Source organism: Arvicanthis niloticus, chromosome 6 (genome assembly GCF_011762505.2).
Source record: "Arvicanthis niloticus isolate mArvNil1 chromosome 6, mArvNil1.pat.X, whole genome shotgun sequence".
Classification (NCBI taxonomy): Eukaryota; Metazoa; Chordata; class Mammalia; order Rodentia; family Muridae; genus Arvicanthis; species Arvicanthis niloticus.
The window spans coordinates 99595229-99614700 of NC_047663.1; the positions used below are offsets into that span (position 1 = coordinate 99595229).

Genomic DNA, 19472 nt, shown 5'->3' on the forward strand with positions numbered 1-19472 from the left:
AAATGACAAACAGTGTTAGAAAAGTGGCAAAATACAAAAACAACTTATCAAAAACAAAACAAGTAAACAAACAAAAATAGTTATTCTATACCCCAACACCAACACATGTTCCTATTCACAACAACCTCCAAAAAAAAAAAAAAAAAAAAAACCAAGGATTATAGTGGTTTGAATATGCTTGGCTCATGGCAAGTGACACTATTAGGAAGTGTGGCCTTACTGGAGTATCTGTGGCCTTGTTGGAGGATGTGTGTCACCGTGGGGGTGGGCTTTGTGGTCCTATGTTCAAGCTCTGCCCAATGTGGGAGAAAGAACCTCCCCCTGGCTGCCTGCAGAAGACAGTCTCCTCCTGGCAGCCTTCGGATCAAGATTAGTTGCTTTTCCAGCACCATGTCTTCTGCAGGCTGCCATGCTTCCTACCATGATGATAATGGACTGAACCTCTGAAACTGTAAGTCAGCTTCAATTAACTGTTGTCCTTATAAGAACTGCCTTGGTCATGGTGTCTTTTCACAGCAATGGATTAAATCTAATTAAGGAAATGGAAAACCTTTGCAATGAAACTTCAAATTTCTAAAGAAAAAGTGTTGGGAACCAGGCTGACAGAAGGATTTCTCAGAGGCCATGATGAAGGAACATAGAGAACAATAATTCTGTGTCCTTGCCAGGAGCAGACTTGCCAAGGTCCAGACTAGGCTGCAGCAAAGGTATTGAAGGAGTTAAGGTTTCTGGGAACTAAATTTTCCTCCAGAAGAATCTGAAGTTATCAGTGCTAAGGCCACTGAGATCTCTGTCTATAATACACTTGTGATATCCTGTGTTTCTTTTGTCTACCACTGTTTGGTTTGCTTCCTTCTGTCCTCCTCTCATTGTGTGATGACTTTCTCATGACTGTACCATTTTCCCCCCGGGAACAGTACATAAGTTACTATATTTCTCAATAAACTTGCTTGTAAGAGCTACCAGTTTGTGCAAGATCTCCTGCTTTCAAGACTTCTTATCTTCTTTTTCATTTCTTACCCGCTGGTCTTTCCTCTCAAGAACATGTCACTGAAAAAGAACCTACTGGTCTAGGTCAAAGAGGCTGAGAAAGACACCAGAAAACGGGAAGCTATCCTGTGGTCGTGGACTGGTAGAATTAATGTGAAGATGACCATTCTACCAAAAGCTATTTGCAGATTTGTTGCAGTCACAGAAATAAAAAGAACATTCTAAAATTTACTTAGAACTACAAAGAACATCAGGTAACCAAATCAACCCTTGAGGAAAAAAAAAATCCAAAATGCTAGCGGGATTACTATCACCATTCCAGAATTCGAGATATATTATGATTATGGAAGCTAGGAAAGGTGTCACACATCTCTAATCTCAGCACTTGCACTCAGGAGAAGAGGTAGAACTGTTTGAGGCCAGCCTGGTCTACATAGTGTGTTCCAGGGCAGTCAAGCTACATAGAAACCCCATCTCTCAAAAATTAATTAATTAATTAATTAATTACATATCCATAGTAATAAAAATAGTATAGTACTATCAGAAAAGCAGATGTGTAGGCCAATGAAACAGTGGAAAATCCAAATATGAGCACATATAACTTCAGCTACTTAATATTTGACAAATATGCTAAAAACACAACTTGGGAAAAAGAAAATGTTGTGGGTCATTCATATGACTCATGGGGTTATTCAGAGATTCACCTGTCTGAGCTTGAATATATTTAACAAAAGAGGCTTTTTGACAATATGGACACCAGGATTATAACAGGGACTAGGGAATCCCATATGCAATGCCCAGCCACATTAGCTAGGAACAAAAAGTTGTATTCTGTTTATATGAAAACATGCATTCTGCAAGCACAAGGTTATATTCTGTTTTGCAAAACAGATGTCTTGCAGGTGTCTTGGTTATCTCCAGTAAAACAAGCTTTTGTTTATAGAAGCAGAAACAGCGGTTAACCTTGTGACCTATTATCTTGCATAAACAAGAGTTACAAAAATAAGACCAGATAATTACTGAAAAAATTAACATTTGGAGGTCCAGTTCTGCTTTATAGTTCTCTTAAGCACAGTAACTTTTAAACTTTTAAACATAAAGTTAGCCATCACCATAAAGTTAGCCATCACAATGGCTAACTCCAAACAATAGTTCTGGGCAAACTGGATATCTACATGTAATTAGATCTGTACCTATCGCTTTGCATAAAACCTAACTCCAAATGGATCAAGAACCTTATTTTGAAACCCTTTAACACTGAAACTGCCAGAATAAAAGGTGAACTAGGTGTAGGCAAGGACTTTCTGAATAATATTCCACACTGCCCAGGAATTAAGGGCAACGATTTGATAAGTTGGGCCTCAGAAGCCTAAAAAGCTTCTGCAGAGCTAAGGAAGCAATCAAGTGAAGAGGATGCCCAGAGACTAGGAGAGAATCTTTGTCTTCTGTACACCTGTTTGAGGATTAATGACTAAAATACAGTCATGTTTTAATACAGCCTCAAAACACAAAGTGCCAAGAAAACAACACATTCAAAAAATGGGCTGTCTGAGTTGGGATTTCGGTTGCTGCTCTAGAGACCCTGACCAGAGCAGCTTGTAGAGGAAAGGGCTTGTTGTATTTCTTACTTCCAAGTAACTCTAACATTGAGGGAAGTCAAGACAGGAAGAAGTGAAGTCAGGAATCTGGAGGCCAGATCTGTACCAGAGGCCATGGAGAAGTGCTGTTAACTGGCATGCTCCTCGTGGTTTTCTCAGTCTGCTTTATTATATAACTTAGGATCACCTGTCCAGGGGATGAACCACCCACAGTAGTGGGCTGGGCACTCTCACACTACAAAGAAAATGCCCCACAGTCTTGCCTACAAGCCTGTCAGATGGAAGCATTTTCCTGACATTCCCACTTCCTAGATAACTCTAGCTTGTGCCGTTGACAAAATACTAAGCAGACTAATATCTGAACAGAATTCTCAAAAGAAGAAATAAAGCAGATCAATATGGTTCATGCCTTTAATCATAGCACTCAAGAGGCATAGGCAGGTAGATATCTAGATTTTGAGGCCAGCCTGATCTACATAGTGAGTTCCAGGCCAGCCAGAACTACATAGAGACACTGTCTCAACAAACAAACAAACAAACAAACAGGCTAAAGAATTTTCAAAAATGTTCATCATCCTTAGCAATTATGGAAATGCACATCAAAACAACTTTGGATTTCAACCAACCCCAGTCAGAATAACTAGACCAATAAACCAACTGTAGACAAAACCTGGAGCTGGTGTGGGGAAAGGCTAAGCCTTAGTAACTATTAGTAGGGTTGTAAACTGGTGCAGCCACTCTGGAAATCAGTGTAGCAAATTCTCAAAAACCAAAAATCTAGGTACCATATATTATACAACTATATCACTCCCTGACATCTGCCCAAAGGACTCAGCATCCCACTCCACAGGCACTCAGCCATGTCCATTGCTGCTCTATTCACAACAGCAAGGACATAGAAACAACCTGTTGAGTGAGAAATCGTTCCCTGGGGAGATACAACACATGTCTACTCACCCCAGATAAGGAGTATTAGCACACAGGTGATTCCACTGGCCTGTTCTCAGAAACCTACCCACTGCTTATATCATCACCTGCAGCTGCCACCAGGTGTGTCAGGTGTGTGCTGAGGATGAAAAGAAGTGCCAGCCATCCCAGACCTCTCTCTCTGTTTCCTGCATGCCATCCCCTCTGCATTCTCATTCTCTCTCTCTCTCTCTCTCTCTCTCTCTCTCTCTCTCTCTCTCTCTCTTCCCCCCCCATGGCTTCCTACCTGTTGTCTGTCTGTCTGTCTACGTCTACTTGTCTGCCTTCATCTCTTCCCCACGTTCCCATTCCTCTCCCTTCCCCCCAATAGGCCTCTTTTACACCAGATCTGTTGCATGTGTGATTTCTCAGTACACCTTGGCTCTGGCTGCCAAAGATAACCCCTCAGTGCATTATATTTCATGACATTGGTGTCATGATCTCTAAGGAACTCTCTTCTGTCTGGCCACACTGGGAGCCCATCTGCCTACTATACCTGCAACAGATCTGTTTTCTGGTCCACTAGGCAAACACAAACAATTGGTGAGTTCTCTCTCTAACTCTATTTAAATGCTTCTCTGAGTCTGACCATTTTCCGGGATAAGACTTTGTTTTTCCAGCATGGCTTCTCACCTTCTTGGCTTCTCTTGAGAATCCTGGTACGAGGTAAACTGTGTCTGCTTGTGCTTTTAGTACTGGCCCCTGTCCAGTGGATGATTTACTAGACAGCTTGTGCCTTCCTGGTTCAGTCTCCCCTGGGTCTCTAAGATGCCTCAGACCCAGGCGAGGTATTACTCTCCTCAGACATGGGAGCAGCATCCTCACAGGATCTATACTTATCAAACCTGGCTTCAAAATACTGTTCAAGCGATCAGTAGAACATGTAAATATACTTCCATTATTCCTTTTTCCTTGCTCCAAGCCTGGTTTGTTTGGTCTCCCTCCCCACAGTGCATGAATGTTTTGTCTATAGGTGTGCAATGACTGGAAGTTGGAGCCAGATAGGAGAAGAAGCTGTAGCACACACATACTGCCTGCCCTACAGCATCTGCTCTCAGAACAGCTCTGGAGGTATGTGCGAATCATGTGTCTGTGAATGTGATTCCTGACTCTAGGGTCTGATTCTTTAGCCCTCTGTGTCCTACAGGTGCCTCTGGCTTTCAAAGCCTGCCCATGTGAACCACGTGCCCTTCCTGCCTCCTGGCTTTCTGCAGTCAGCCTGTGCTAAGCCTGTGAGTTTATCTATCTATCTATCTATCTATCTATCGATCTAGAGATCTCTCCATCTCCATTTCCATCTCTTCCTCCACGGACTCAGATTTTATTTTAACAACTTGGCTTCATTCAAGAGCCTGGACAACAACTGAAACAACCACCTCTCACTGGAGTTGGCCAGTATCCTAATTTCCTTAGGGTCCCCAAAGATGTCCATACCCCCAGAAGCAGTCTAAAGATCACAGTGCCCAAATTCCTGCCTCATTGCCCCTTCCTAATTCCCCATTTTTTATTTATTTATTTTTTAGTTTTTCGAGACAGGGTTTCTCTGTGTAGCCCTGGCTATCCTGGAACTTACTCTGTAGACCAGGCTGGCCTCGAACTCAGAAATCTGCCTGACTCTGCCTCCCAAGTGCTGGGATTAAAGGCGTGCGCCACCACCGCCCGGCTCCCATTTTTTAATTAAACAAAAAGGGAGGACTGTTAGTGTACAGGCAATTCCACTGGCCTGCTCTCAGGGACCTAGCAACTGCTTACATCATCACTGCAGCTATTACTTGCCACTACTGCCAGGATTTCAGGAGTGCCGCAGAAAAAAGGACAACCAGTAACACCAGACCTCCCTCCCTGTTCCCTCTCTCTGTTCCTTGCAACTATTCCCCCCACCCATGTGTGCCCTCTCTCTGCCCGCCTGGCTCTCTCACTGCTCCCCATCTGTCTGTCTCTCTGTCTGTCTGTCCACTTGTCTGCCTCTAACCCTTTTCCATTCTTCTCTGTTGGGGACCGCTCTGCCAAATGTTGGAACCTGCACTGCCAAAAGCTTGGGGGCCAAAATTGTTAGAGCCCGCACTGCCCCAAGCTTTGGGGGCTAAATTGTTCCACCTCGTACTGCTGTTCCAGTCCGAGGGTCAGGGTTCAGCAAGAGAGAGAGTGAGGGCAGACGTGAAGAAAAAAGACCACAGAGTGTGATTCAGTCCTGTTTATTCTCAAGTCTCTCTTCTCTCTTTCCAAGTTTCTTGTTCCTAGTCCAAGTCCCAAGTCTCGAGTTCCTAGTCCCTAGTCCCTCCAAGTTCCAAGTTTCCAGCTCCCTCTTCTGTCTGCCTCTTGCCTTTTATAAGTCTCACTTCTTAAGTCACACCTTTAAGTCACACACACCCAAGGGAAAATCCTGGGTATATAAAACAAGATGTTATCTGAGTGTGCTTCAGCTGTTGTAGGCTGTTGAAAACAAGTCTCTTGTCAGGGTATATGGCTCAAGATGGTTGCAAGGATGATATCTGCCTTCTGTCGGCTCCCCACACTTCTCCCCTCCCCCAATAAGCCTCTTTTATACCAGATCTGTTACATGGTGTAATTTCTTAGGGGTACACCTTGCTTTGGGCTGCCTTTTCATAACAGGGATCCCATGGCAAACCAAAGTACAGATCCCATCAAAGTCCAACTTGGTGAACTCATGAGTTTCATTGGGGTTACTTGCAGGAATATGGGTGAGGGGCTGATTACCTACAGGAGCAGAAAAAACTTAAAGACAGGTGTATCACCAAGGCCCACCACAGCATGGTGACAGCTGACAAAAGCTTGGGAATCTGGAGCACACTGAACAGCCTGCAGGCAGCCCAACAGGCTGGAGAGTGTCCTTTCCAAGTGACTCTAGTCTGAACCTTTTCCAGGCAGCTTGGCTAGTTTCTGTTTCTTCCAGGCTGTCCTCAGAGGTGTCTTTCCAGCTTGCCTTCCTTTGTCTGGTAGGGATTCTCCATTTCAATTGCTGGAAGGGAGAAATTAGAGAATCTGATCAGTTTCAGGAACTTCCTGAAGCTATTTTGAGTGGTTTACCTCCTGGATTAAAGAACACTCTCTGCAGGGTGGAATATTTCACTCTTGGAGGAAATTTTTTCACAATACATCTGAATATCCTTTAGCTGATGAGAGGAAAATGAAACTTTGATGCATATACACTCAGTTGTAATGGAAAATAAAATCTGCAGTTACATAAAACTAGAAAATATTACATTAAGTGAGGTGACTATAGGGACCAGGGCCAAGGGAAAACACCTTGCCCCTGATTCCCCCACCCCATCCCCTATCCCTGTGGCTCAGCTTTGAAGGGCAAACCAGCCATGCTGTACTTTTCCACCAGCTCACTGCCAGTGACCCAAAAACCCTATAAAAGCCTCTCTTTTCACCCAGCCCTCTTGCTGTCTCTCCTCTTGTTCAGAAGCAGCTGCATTCTATGTTCTCCCCAGTAAATCTCTGAGGTGTGTTGCATGGTGTGGTTTTGTGCTGTTCCTTGGCTCCTGATTGCTAAGATACTTTTGTGCTCAAAAAACCCTTATAGTAACCTAGATGCAGAAAGACAAATGATAAATGCTGTCTTGTCGGTGATTCCCAACTCTGCATCTTCAGAATGGAGAGCAATGCTGAGACCAGGAAGAGCAGGGCACAGAGGATATGAACAGGGAAATGAAACAAATGTGCGGTGGGGACTGTCATCATGTTTGGGGTTGGGGAGGTTAACACAGACAGAGAGAAAGGAAGGGGGACAAGTAACATGAAGGAAGCTTGAAAAGCCTTCAGGAATCATATTGTTTATATTTGCCAAACATTATGTAAGGGGTGTGTGCGTGAGTGTGTGTGTGTGTGTGTGTGTGTGTGTGTGTTGTAGAGTTTGATAGCACCAGGGAAACAGCCTCCAAACTAAACAAAACTTAAAAGATAAAGAAGAATTTTTTATTTTTAGCCATGCTGCAGTAATTGTCTCATTTCCAATCTAAGAGCTGTTACAAAAGGGGAAGACAAGGCTGGCACAAACCACAGTTGTCTGGACTCTGTACTGTGAGGTATTATAATGTTTTGTTGTTTGTTTTTCTGAACAAACAGTGGTTAAATTTCTAATCCTACCCAGCTGTGATGCCTATGAGGCACAACAATGACCAGTATGGCAAGGTATCTCTAAGTGTGCAATAGTGAATGCCTGCCTGTCTTGGCAACAACCAACAGCTGAGTTCAAGACAAACCAGCCTTTCTATTTGAGAGAGTGTAGTAAAAGCACTGAAGTAAACCACTCTGTTAGTAGAAAGGAAAGTTTATTTGTATAATCAAACTCCTGGGCTGTCTTTAGACCAAAAAACACCAGGAGGTGGAGAAAGGCTTGCCGGTTTTAAGGGGACAGTTAGCACCAGGAGAAGAAGTACAGACCAGAAAAACCTTGAAGTTAGTGCAGACTGAGGTAATCATGAACTCGATGCCCTTGCCCAAGAGAGTTGACCATTAGGTGGATGTAGTTAGTGATTTGAATAGGTTTGGCCCTCATAGACTCATGAGTTTGAATGTTTGGTCCACAGGGAATACTATTAGAAGGTGTGGCCTTGTTGAAATAGGTGTGGTCTTGTTGGAAGAAGTGTGCTTCTGTGTTGGTAGGCTTTGAGAGTCTTCTCCTGGTTCCCTTTGGAAGAAGATGTAGAATTTTCAACTCCTTCTCCAGCACCATGTCTGCCTGCACACTGTCATGCTTCCCACCATGATGATGATGGACTTTGTAGTGAACATGGAAGGCGGTTACTGACAGCCAGGCTAGGAGAAGCAGCTAGGAGAAGCAGCTGACATCCAGGCTAAGAGATAAGACCAGCCCAGCCAAGGCTGGGAGGAGATAACCAGCAGAGGAGCCCTGCGTATAGATTAAGAAGTGTGACGTTTGCAGTAAAGTGTTAAGGATGGATAAGGGTAGGATAGAGTATAAGAACCCTGACCAGAGAAGGAAAGTCGGTTCAAAATGACCTGCCTGTGAACTCCACGCCTGTCTGGACTCCACTCAGCCCGACGAGTGAATGAACGAGATACAGACCACCAACTGATCATCAGTGGGCCCAGATAACTGACCCAAGCCATCGGAGCAAGACTCGCTGAATACAAAGAGGTGATCCCGAGACGTCGGAGCCCGAGCCTGAGACACGCTGGTCAGGTCTTGTAATGACATGTTATCTATCCTTCTGTTAGGAATACTAGCCACAGCAGTTACATTCCTTTGTCTGTGTGTGATAGTGGAAGAGGAGGTCCGCTCCTCAACCACAACAATTGTGTGTGACCCTGAGTGTGGAATTAAAGCATTAGAAAACCAGTCTGACGGCTGCTCGTTGCATTATCGTCTACCCCAAGGGCACCTCCTGTCAGAACCAACTGGCAGTCTAGGAGAATAAGTGCTCACGACAGACTTACACCTCTGAAACTGTAAACTAGTTCCAATGACATGTTTTCCTTTATAAGAGTTACCTTGGTCATGGTGTCTCTTCACAGCAATGGAAATCCAAACTAAGACAGTGGATAAGGGAAGTAGTGGTTTACCTGGTAAATAGAGACCTGCCTTACTCTGGTCCTTAGGAATGCTGAATGCAGCCTTCTGCTTACTCAGTATCAATCCTTCTGTTACAAGGTCAGAGTCCTATTTAGGATATTGTCAACAGCACTGCCATTTGGTGGCCTAATTTGGACCTAACATTATTCTATATACTTAGATATCCTGAGAGTATACTTGAATAGAAATTATTTAATTTTAATCATTACAAATGTTCAAAGATGGGAGTAAGAGGCTAGGTGCATTGTTTGGAGACCAGTGGATGTGTCTGTAGGACATGCAGGCTAAGGAAATAGGCTACAAAGTACATTAGTACAAGAAGGAGGTGTAACGGGCTCCCTGAACTTTGTAGGTCCCTATACCTTAGCACAACTGACTCCAGAATGGAAGTATCATTCAGGCTGTAAAATTCTGCACATAGATAATACTACCCTCCAAAACAAAAATAAAGGCCTACGCCATCAAAGTCCATAGTTCTGGGACAGTCTCTAAATGTATAACCTTGCTTTTTTGATTCTGTAGTTCTGCTTCCAGCTAACTGTTTTTGTTAACTAAAGTATGTCAACCCAGGATATGGTTTTTGTGCTTAAAAGCTCATCCTGAGAAAGACTAGGGGTCACACTGGAACCCTGAACACTCAGCATAGTCACCAGCTAGCTAAGAAAGACTTTCTATTGGCTTAGATCTGTATCTGAGCAGTGTAGTGGGAAAAGGCCAAAGGGGAAATCCACCCTGATCCTGACTTGACCCCAGGCACAAGGGCCAAGAAACAAAATCCTACTAATCCCTGAGCTTGCCAACAAAATCCACCAATCACCAAGCTTGCCCCAAACTCAGGGCTTGAAATCCCACCAATCTTCATCCTGGAAATTACTCACCAAGAAACCCTGGGACCATGTGACAAAGAAACATGAGCATAACTACAATTCACCAGCAGGAGACTGTCCTCTAATAGAGACAATGAAAGATACGCTGTCCAAGAGAATGACAGTTGTGCACTGAGGCACAGCAGGGTGAGGCTCTGTGGGCTTTGAAAGCCGGAATGACTATCAGGATGGGGTCCAGTGGAAAACTTACTGGCTTAGGTTCTACCCCACAGTCTCAGATAAGGAGCATTTGTGCTGAAATCTATCTTTGAGTCATGGTTTCAGATAGGAACCATCTGTGCTATCAGGTACCATTGAGTGTGGGAAGCTTCCATGTCAGATGGAGATATTTTTATCCTTTAATAGGGACTGGTGTATCTTTAGACAAGATGGTGTGAGTCAGAGGAAATACGGCTGACACTGGACACAGGAGCTATAACTTAGCACAAAGTGCCTGACATTACATGTCCATAGAGCCCCCTCCCCAAATCAACAGTGACTGAATCTACTGTAGACTTATTCTTGGCAGAATGCCACTTTTATGTGGGTTCCATGTAAGTATGAATTTGAGGTCAGAAGCCTTTGCCGGATTCTTCACCAGCTTTGTCAATCTTTGTTCCTGGACTTAGTTACAGTTACGGGCACAAATCGTACATGTGGCTTTGACACGTGATTTTACTTTTCGAGGCAGGGTCTTATGTAGCCCAGGCTGACTTAGCATTTGCTATGTGTGGCCAAGAGTGACCTTGAACTTTTCTTTCTCTCACTTTTAACCTCTCAAATGTTGGGATTATGAATAACAGCCACCACGGCACAGGACATATTATTTTCTATCTCCTTTCATGTTTGCAACCTTTTTATCTGCAGATTATTCACAACTAGTAAACATTTTGAGTCTTGGGGGTGGAGAGGGGCATTCCTGTTATACTAGTGAGGTGGGTACTTCTGTCCTGCACAATAGTATGTGGCAGTCTGGATCCCAAGGGCTATCTTGGGAAGGCTAGCAAGCACAAGGCACCAAGACTCAGCCCCAGAATTCTCCTTACCCGGAAGCTAGCGCTACAGACTTTGCTTTACGTAATCTGCGCCTGCGTACTTTACAACACGCAATGCCTCTCCCTAGCCACGAGGCCTTACCGGATTTCCGGTGTTCGCCATTCTTTTAACTGCCAAGCCGGCGCAGCTGGTCTGGTGCGTGGTCCAGGCTCCGGCTGTGCAGGGCTCACAGGTGGGTAGGGTGGACTTGGGGCTGCTGTGTGGCATTGCGGCCTGGGCCTGTGCCACCATCTCAGCTTTGGGGCTCAAGGCCTGCCCCTCACTGCTAAGGAAACTCGGTTTTGTTTTTGTTTTTTTAGGAAACCTGGCAGAGTCGGGCGCTCAACTCCACTCTGCCTTTCCAAGTTATTCTAACCCACCGGCTTAGACTCACCGGGAGGAGGTAAGAGGAAACACCATATGGCAATTAGTTGTTTTTACAAAGCCCAGCAATCTCCTTTTAGGTCTTTGTAGCTAGTTATCTCCTGAGTTCAGGTTGTAGTCCCTTCCCACCTCTCCCTGCCTCAGCCCTTTGTTTCCCCTTACAGACATTTCCAATGATGATTTTGCCCTTTGATCCACTTCTACTTTAACTATGCAGAGGAGAAAGATCCTTTCGCCTCTACTTCTGCAATGCTGAAATTACAATTCCTATCACAGCCGGTTTATACAGTGCTGGGGCTGAACCTAGGACTTCCTGTGTGCTACACAACTACCACCCGAGCTACATCCTCAGCCCTGCAGCCACATTTGGATTGATCTTACAGAAGGGACTAGTGATGGCCCCTTGTGTATTAAGAGTCTCTTTGACAGTTATAATGCTTGGGGCTTTGAACAGGATTTAGATACCTGGTTAGAACCTTCTACACAATTTAGGTTAACATGTCTTCCCATGGGGCCAGAGATATGACTCAGGTCCTGTTCCCGTGACTAGTATTTAAAGAGTACTACAGTTTCAGTCCTTGGCTTTATATAAGGTTGATTATGTGCATCTTGGGGGTCCTGACTCCAGTCTCCTCCAAAGTGTTTTAAACTTACCTAGTTGCCAACACCAGTTTTGAGAGATGTGATACAGGAAGAAAGATACTCTGAGTGATTACCATGCCTTTGAAAATCAAGTAGGAGTCTAAAAGTAAAACAGAAAATAAAGGCAGAGAAGACAACTTTTTATACTTTTTGATACATAGTAGAATCACTCCAATGACTGACAGACATGCAAACAGTCATTGCAGTTGGTCAGGTAAAATATTAAGGAGCACATCTGGAGAACTGCTGGAGGCTTGCAGGATAAACTAATCCAAGCCACAGAGGCATGGGACTTTAGATGAGATGGAGGGCCAGATCTGATTGGTCAGTACACAGGGCTGGAAGTTCCCTGTCGGACCCACATGCTTGGTACACGTTAGTGGTACTGTCACCATGGCAGGCTTTTTAAATGGGGTCCAGTTGAAGGCGTTAAAGCTTTTGTTTGGTGTGTTTGGGGCCTTTTGTTTTGAGACAGTTTTGTTATGCCTTTGTGCCCACATGGTCCTCATGTACTGTTATCTTTTTTTATAGTTTAATGGTAGGGGGTATCTTTGTGTTCAAAGGAGATGCCACTGAGGTTACGCTCAGATGGCACACCAGGTAAGGGACAGGCTGAAAGTCACTATTTTATACAATGGGGAATAACTTAGAACAGGGAAGCAGGAGGATCTGTAGTTAAAGGGTATTTTCATACTTAGAGAATTTGAGGTCATACCAGCTACATGAGACCCTCTCACAAGCAATTTAAACAATAACAGTGCTACAATGACTAGATTTATGTTAGTTTCAAAATAAACCATAAGCCAGGCATGGTAGCATGTGCCTCTAATCCCACCTATCAATCAGAAGGCAAAAGATAAGTAGATCTCTTAAGATCAATGAAAGGTGAAATTTAATTCCATCCTTCCGTATTTGGGTATAGGAGAAAGAAAAAAAAATCTCATACTGTCCAGCCAGACATTGAACCACTTACTGATCCTCTCACCTCTATCTCCAAGGGTTATGATTACATATAAACATCAATATACCAAGCTAAGCTGTTAATTCCACTTAATTTAACAAGGCTCGTCCTGACCTGTGGTCCCTGAGCTTCCTGACTCTTCAAATGCTGCATTTTAGTCCTGTTCTATTGCTGTGAGGAGATCCATGACCAAGGCAACTGTTATAAAAATGGGGAATTGCATATATTTTCCGAGGCTTAGTTTATTATCATCATGACCATCATGACCATGGTGCTAGAAGAGTAGCTGAGAGCTACAACCTCATCTATCGGCAGAGATAGACACCGGGCCTGGTGTGGGCTTAAAATTCAAAGCTCACCTACAGTGACACACTTCCTTCAGTGAAGCCATTCCCAGTCACTTTCATAATAGTGCCATTCCCTGATGACTAACCATTCAAATATATTATGATGTCTGGGTGGGGTGAATTCTTAGTGAAACTACCACAGATGGCACATTAGGGGAGTCTGTGCTCAGTATATCAGTCAGTTTTCTTTTCCAGTGGAAAATGTTAGGAAATGAATATAAAATCTCAAAGATAAAATAGATCATGATATCAATGTGGGAAAAGTTATTTAGGTGAAGGTGCCTTTGTGATAAAGGAGAATTTCAGCACCTCTGTCTCCTTTAATTTTTGTTTTTACATTTTAATGTGTATGAGTGCTTACATATATGTACATGCACTGTTTGTGCCTGGTCCCACAGAGGTTAGAAGAGGGTGTTAGATCCCTTGGAACTGGAGTTACAGATGTTTGTCAGCTGCCACGTGGGTGCTGAGAACTGAACTAAGGTCTTCTGGAAGAACAAGTACAAGTACTCTCCTATTTTTCAACTATCCTTTACACCACCAAATTATTATTATTATGTTGATAACAAAAGAAAAATGACCTTTCTCCTCCCCACCCCCAAAGACAGGTTCTAACTTTATAGCCCTCACTGGCAAGATGACTGGAATCTTGCTACATAGATAGACCAGGCTGGTCTTGAATTCAGAAGAGATCCTCCTGCCTCTACACCTGCTTCTTGAATACTGATATTAAAGGCATACATACAGTACCATGTCTGGCTCATCTTTTTGTTTTGTAGTATTCTTGAATTATTCAAGTAAAATTGAATCGTTGCATTATCAAAATTAAGTGGTTTGATTGTTTGACGTATTTTTTAAACTAATTTTGGTATAGTAAAGTAAAAAAAAGAAATAGTTGATCATTTTAGCACTCAAAATCTTTTTAAATACTAGCAAAAAATAATACACATGCAGGTAATACTGTTTGAGAAAGTACTTAAAATGAATAAAGTTATAAAATTTTTTAACCTACACAGCATAGGACAAATTTTCTAGGTCATTCTTAGAGTATATTTCTGCCAGTTTCTTGATTCCTGAAGAAAATTAAATACTTAGTACAAACCTTTTTCTGATTATCAAAATCTTTGCCTGACTAATTTGAAGCTTCTTTTCCCTCCCCACTCCCTCTGGTTTTGTTTGATTTTTTTTTTTTAGGCCAGGTCTCACAGCACAGGAGGACCTTGAGGACTATATGCTTATTTATTGGTTGGATCTTAGTAGAGTTTTTGGGTGTGTGACCACCATTTCTGGATCAACTGTTGTGGGTGCTTCACTTGCTTCTTCTTTTGATTGCCTCTTTCATTGTCTTGTTTTAATGACAGAAGTTTTTGCCCATCTCTTTCTCTCAGTGTGTGCCTGTCTGACTTGGTTCTTCGCCATGGCTTCTCATAAGACCTTCAGGATCAAGCGATTCCTGGCCAAGAAACAAAAGCAAAATTGTCCCATTCCACAATGGATTCAGATGAAAACTGGCAATAAAATCATGTACAACTCCAAGCGTAGACACTGGAGACGAACCAAATTGGGTCTATAAGGAACCACATGTACTTATGCTGTTTGAAGGTTACCATTCACTTACTGTATCAAGTTTAGAACATTACCATTGTCTGGACAGCTGAGTGTGTTTATTAGGAATATAAGTTTTCTTTCTACGCTCTTGTGGTTTCATTCAGTACTTTAGTAATAAATATGTGAAGCCTTTTGTTTAAAAGAAAATTGCTTGTGTGTTACAACTTACTTTGTTTGTTTTGTGGTTCAGGAACATCTGCATAATAGACAAGTATTCTATATCCTGGTGAGATAGATTTCCCAGTGAGCTATATCCTGGATCTTGTTTGAGTAGTTTGGGGTTGAGACATGTCCAGACTGCCCCCAAACTCAGGATCCTCCTTCCTCAGCCTTGGAATGCTTGGAAGACTCCAAACCTGAGTGACAGAAGTAAAAAGAAACTTACTTGTCAAGACTTATTTTCTCTATTATTTCATGCGACTATTGAAATTAGATTATTTCCTTTTCAATCAATAATTGCTCTCTGGTCCTTTGTCTATATTTTATTTAACAAATGTTAAAAAGTGGTTTTGCCTCAGAAGGCAGAGGCAGGTGGATCTCGGTGACTTTGAGGATAGCCTGTCCTACAACGCTAGTTCCAGGCCAGGGCTATAAGACTGTCTCTTGGCACATTTCTGACTTCTCTGTAAATGCTTCTGGTGCCCTTTTGTTGGGGGCCAACTTTTAGCAGAAAGCGGCTATCAGCTTTGCAGCCATCTTGAGCCATATACCCTGACATGAGACTTGGATTACAATAGCCTACAACAGCTGAGCACACTCCGATAATCTTGGTTTAGATACCTTGAGATTAAAGGTGTGTGAGATTAAAGGTGTGTGAGATTAAAGGTGTATGAGATTAAAGGTATGACTTAAGAGTATGACTTAGAAGTGTAGAGATCAGATTTAGAGATAAGACCTAAGGGCATGATTAAAGGTGTAACTTAGAGGTGTGGCTTAGAAGTAAGACATATAAAAGGCAGAGACAGAAGAGGGAATCAGACATTAGAGAGAAGACACTTGGCTCTAGACAGAATCAGACACATCAGACATTAGGTAGAAGACACCTGGATTTAGAGAGAATCAGACACATCAGACATTAGGGAGACACAGCAGAGAGAAGATAGAGAATCAGACACTTTAGAGAGAACAACTTGGAGTTAGTTATTAGGCATTAGGTAGCAGGTACTTGGAAGAAGAAACTTGGAACTTGGAGGCACTAGGAACTAGGGACTTGGAGAGAAGAAGCAAGACTGAAGAATAAACGGGATTGAAATGCACTCTGGTCTTCATTCTTCGAGTCTGCCCTCACTCTCTTGCTGAACCCCGACCCTCGGACCGGAGCGGCAGCTTGGGCCGGGATACAGTAGCAGGCCCAGGCCTCAACATTTTGCTCGTAACGCGACATTTTTGGCACCCGAACGAACGTGGGACTAGTGCAGTTCTCAACATTTTTTGGCCGCCCCAACGTGGGGCTAGTGTGGACCCCAACATTATTTTGCCGCCCAACGTGGATACTCAACACCCTTTAATCTCTTAGTGACTTTTGCAATTTTTGTGAATGCCAAAGCTCTGTTTTAAGTTTTAATTATTGTGCCTAAGGGATCCAAAAAACAGGGAGGATAGCCTGAGATACATAGTGAGACCCTGATTTAAAAAAAAAATCAAACTAAAACAAAACCCAAAAATGGATGCTGTGGTCTTTTGAGCTTTGTATGGCAGCCTAGCAAAACTCAGCAAAATGTGGAGGTGGAAGTCCTGGAAATCTGGCAAATCTGTTTCTGTTATTAAGGCCTTGAGTTAATTAGTTGAGGCTCACCCACATTATTGAGGAGTATCTCCTTGAATCAAAAGAGATGGATGACCATAGATAGTCTACATAGTACTATTTCATAGTAATATCTGGACATCATAATCTTTTTAGCATAAAAATAACCATAATAATCATACTTTATGCTATCATTTAATGGTTTTTCACACAGGCCATTGTAAACCAGTAACATGGGTGCTGGAATATAAAATTAATCATAACAATCATACTTTGTCTTAGTTATTGTTCTATTCTGTAGCCTTATATTTTTCAAAACCTTACTTTAATAAGTATACTTAAATGCTTCCCTTTTAGTCAACGACTCAGCAGAAGTACTAGAGAGGAAAGGTTAATAGGGCAAAGAAGGATGTGGATCTGTTTAGAAATAGATTTTGTAGCAAATACAAGCTGTGTTGTCAGGATATTAGCAGTTCAATTCATGAGGTTTAGCAGCAGTAGCTTGATCCACTCACAAACACCTTTCATGAATCAGCAATGGCAGTTTGATTAAGAAGAAACTCCAAGGTTCTGCAGATCAGCCCAAGTCCATGGAAGCCACAAGAAACTGCCAAAATATGAGAAGTTTTTTTAGTGCACTTCCCTCTACAAAGTCACAACAAATGATGAACAGCAGAGTGACAAGGTGAAACAATACCATTTAGTGTCCACGGTCCATTGGGCTATATTTATACCCTTTCCAACATCATTTTGTTCTATCAAAATATCACATGCCCCCTTTCTAGGCTGCTTACAAACAAACAAACAAAAAACATGTCTGTTCTCAGCAAAACATCCTCCTACGTGTATGATTCAGCCAAAACATCCTCTCACAAGACAGCTTCCAGAAAAAAATCATATGAGTCTCAAAAAAAAAAAATCATAACTGAGTCTCAAAAAAAAAAAAAAAAAAAAAAAACAACAACAGAAAAAAAAACCTCTCACTTTCTATTGCTGTGAAGAAGAAACTTTAGGCAGCCTGATTGTGGCAAGCCTGGCTCTGGCAGGTCTTGCCCTTCTCCCCCATTCCCTCTTCCTTGCTAAAAATCCCTTAAATTGCATTCCTAACACAAGCCCACCAAGGACTATTCTTTTATTTGGCTAATTTTTCCTCCAAAGGCTGACTACTAAGGTCTAGCTTTCAAAGTACTGAAGTCCTGCAATCAAAAGCCCCCTTTGGCTTACCTAAATAACATGGCCAATTAAAATTTAACACCTCATCCTAACATGGGGTTTCCCCCCTTACTTTTATAAACCACCATTTGCCTATGGGCCACATCTATCTTCCCTCTATCCGGAGGCAGTCCTTTGTTGCCTTTCCCACACCCCTCACCAGGATAGATACTCCTTCCCCCTCTCCCTCACCCTCAATTTCCGAGTCTTTTGTCCCTCTGGAGCAAATAAATCTCCTTTGTGCTGAGAACTTGGTCTTGGAGTGTTCGGGGTGATACCAATCCCTTCGGACATCATGACCAAGGCAACTCTTACAAAAGGAAGCTTTTTTTGTTTTGTTTTTCTGTGTAATAGCCCTTGCTGCCCTGGGCTGGCTTTGTAGACCAGGCTGGCCTCAAATTCAGAGTTCTGCCTCGCAAGTGCTGGGACAATAGAACTTTTATTAGGAATCAGTTATGTAGGGGATATTGGAAAGAGCTTTTTTTTTTTGGTTTTTTGAGACAGGGTTTCTCTGTGTAGTTCTGGCTGTCCTGGAACTCACTCTGTAGACTAGGCTGGCCTCAAACTCAGAAATCCGCCTGCCTCTGCCTCCCAAGTGCTAGGATTAAAGGCTTGTGCCACCACTGCCTGGCTGGAAAGAGCTTTTTTTGTGTGTCTTCTTTGAAATTCTGTTTGGATAGTCTCACAGGGACTCTTAACTTTTAATGCTTATTTTGGCAGAGAGGGGCCTAGTAAATCTAGTCAGTTTCAGGGACTTCCTGAAACTATTTTGATTTGCTTACATTCTGTTTGGTAAGCTTCTCAACAAAATGGAATGTTTAAGTCTTGGAAGAAACTGTTACACAACTGCAGGGCAGCAGGCCTTAAGGACATATTCTTCCCCAAGAAGACATTATTAAGCACCAGGCTTCATCAAATCTCACTCAGCCTAGGAGCCTGTCTCCTGCAGCTTTCTGACTTGTAGACCTACGACTTTTTCATATATTGTTTATTTCTCCCAGTCAGTCAATTTCCTGCCTGTTCCACAGAACAAACTAAGCTAACACAGCAGTTTCCACACTATACCCTGAAGACTGACTTGGGGGAGTCTCGAGATCTCTTTGTCCCTCTTCCCAATGTGGCCATATTGAATAAATCTTTTTTTTTTTTAGGTTTACATATTTTATTTATTTTTTTTGGATATTTTATTTACATTTGAATAAATCTTTTTCTACTCTTCTATATGTACTTGGTTCCCTTAGTTGGCTTATTAAGGATAAGTAGAAAAATCTATCATGTTGGAGCACACACACACATTATTAACTCTTAAGACCAGGCTGGCCTCAAACTCAGAAATCCGCCTGCCTCCCAAGTGCTGGGATTAAAGGCATGCGCCACCACCGCCCGGCTTGTAATGTGATTTTTATTCATTTATTTTGTGATAGGTGAGCCTGGAGTTCACCCAGACTGACCTTTAACCCATCCAGATCAGCCATTCCCTACATTCTTCTTGCTGAGATTAAGGAAGTGGACCATCTAGGCATAGCAAGCAAATAATGGACTTTCCCATACTTTCC

At 42.6% G+C, this 19472-nt stretch overlaps 1 protein-coding gene across 3 annotated transcripts; it reads left to right on the forward strand.

Annotated features, from left to right (window-relative positions):
• The first annotated feature begins 7941 nt into the window (after positions 1-7941).
• LOC117711894 (large ribosomal subunit protein eL39-like) lies at positions 7942-15323 on the forward strand. Of its 3 annotated transcripts, none has more exons than XM_076937404.1 (3): positions 7942-8727; positions 11339-11421; positions 14741-15323. In XM_076937404.1, the coding sequence occupies exon 3, from the start codon at positions 14770-14772 to the stop codon at positions 14923-14925; it is 156 nt and encodes a 51-aa protein (XP_076793519.1). In that variant the 5' UTR covers positions 7942-8727; positions 11339-11421; positions 14741-14769; the 3' UTR covers positions 14926-15323. The 3 variants fall into 3 exon arrangements, with proteins under 3 accessions (XP_076793519.1, XP_076793520.1, XP_034363716.1); XM_076937405.1 differs by having other exon boundaries at positions 7942-8722; XM_034507825.2 differs by lacking the exon at positions 7942-8727 and adding an exon at positions 8755-11211.
• Positions 15324-19472: the final 4149 nt, after the last annotated feature.

Bases quoted from the DNA above. Each gene is read 5' to 3' on its own strand.
- LOC117711894 (XM_076937404.1), top strand. From the start codon at position 14,770: ATGGCTTCTCATAAGACCTTCAGGATCAAGCGATTCCTGGCCAAGAAA.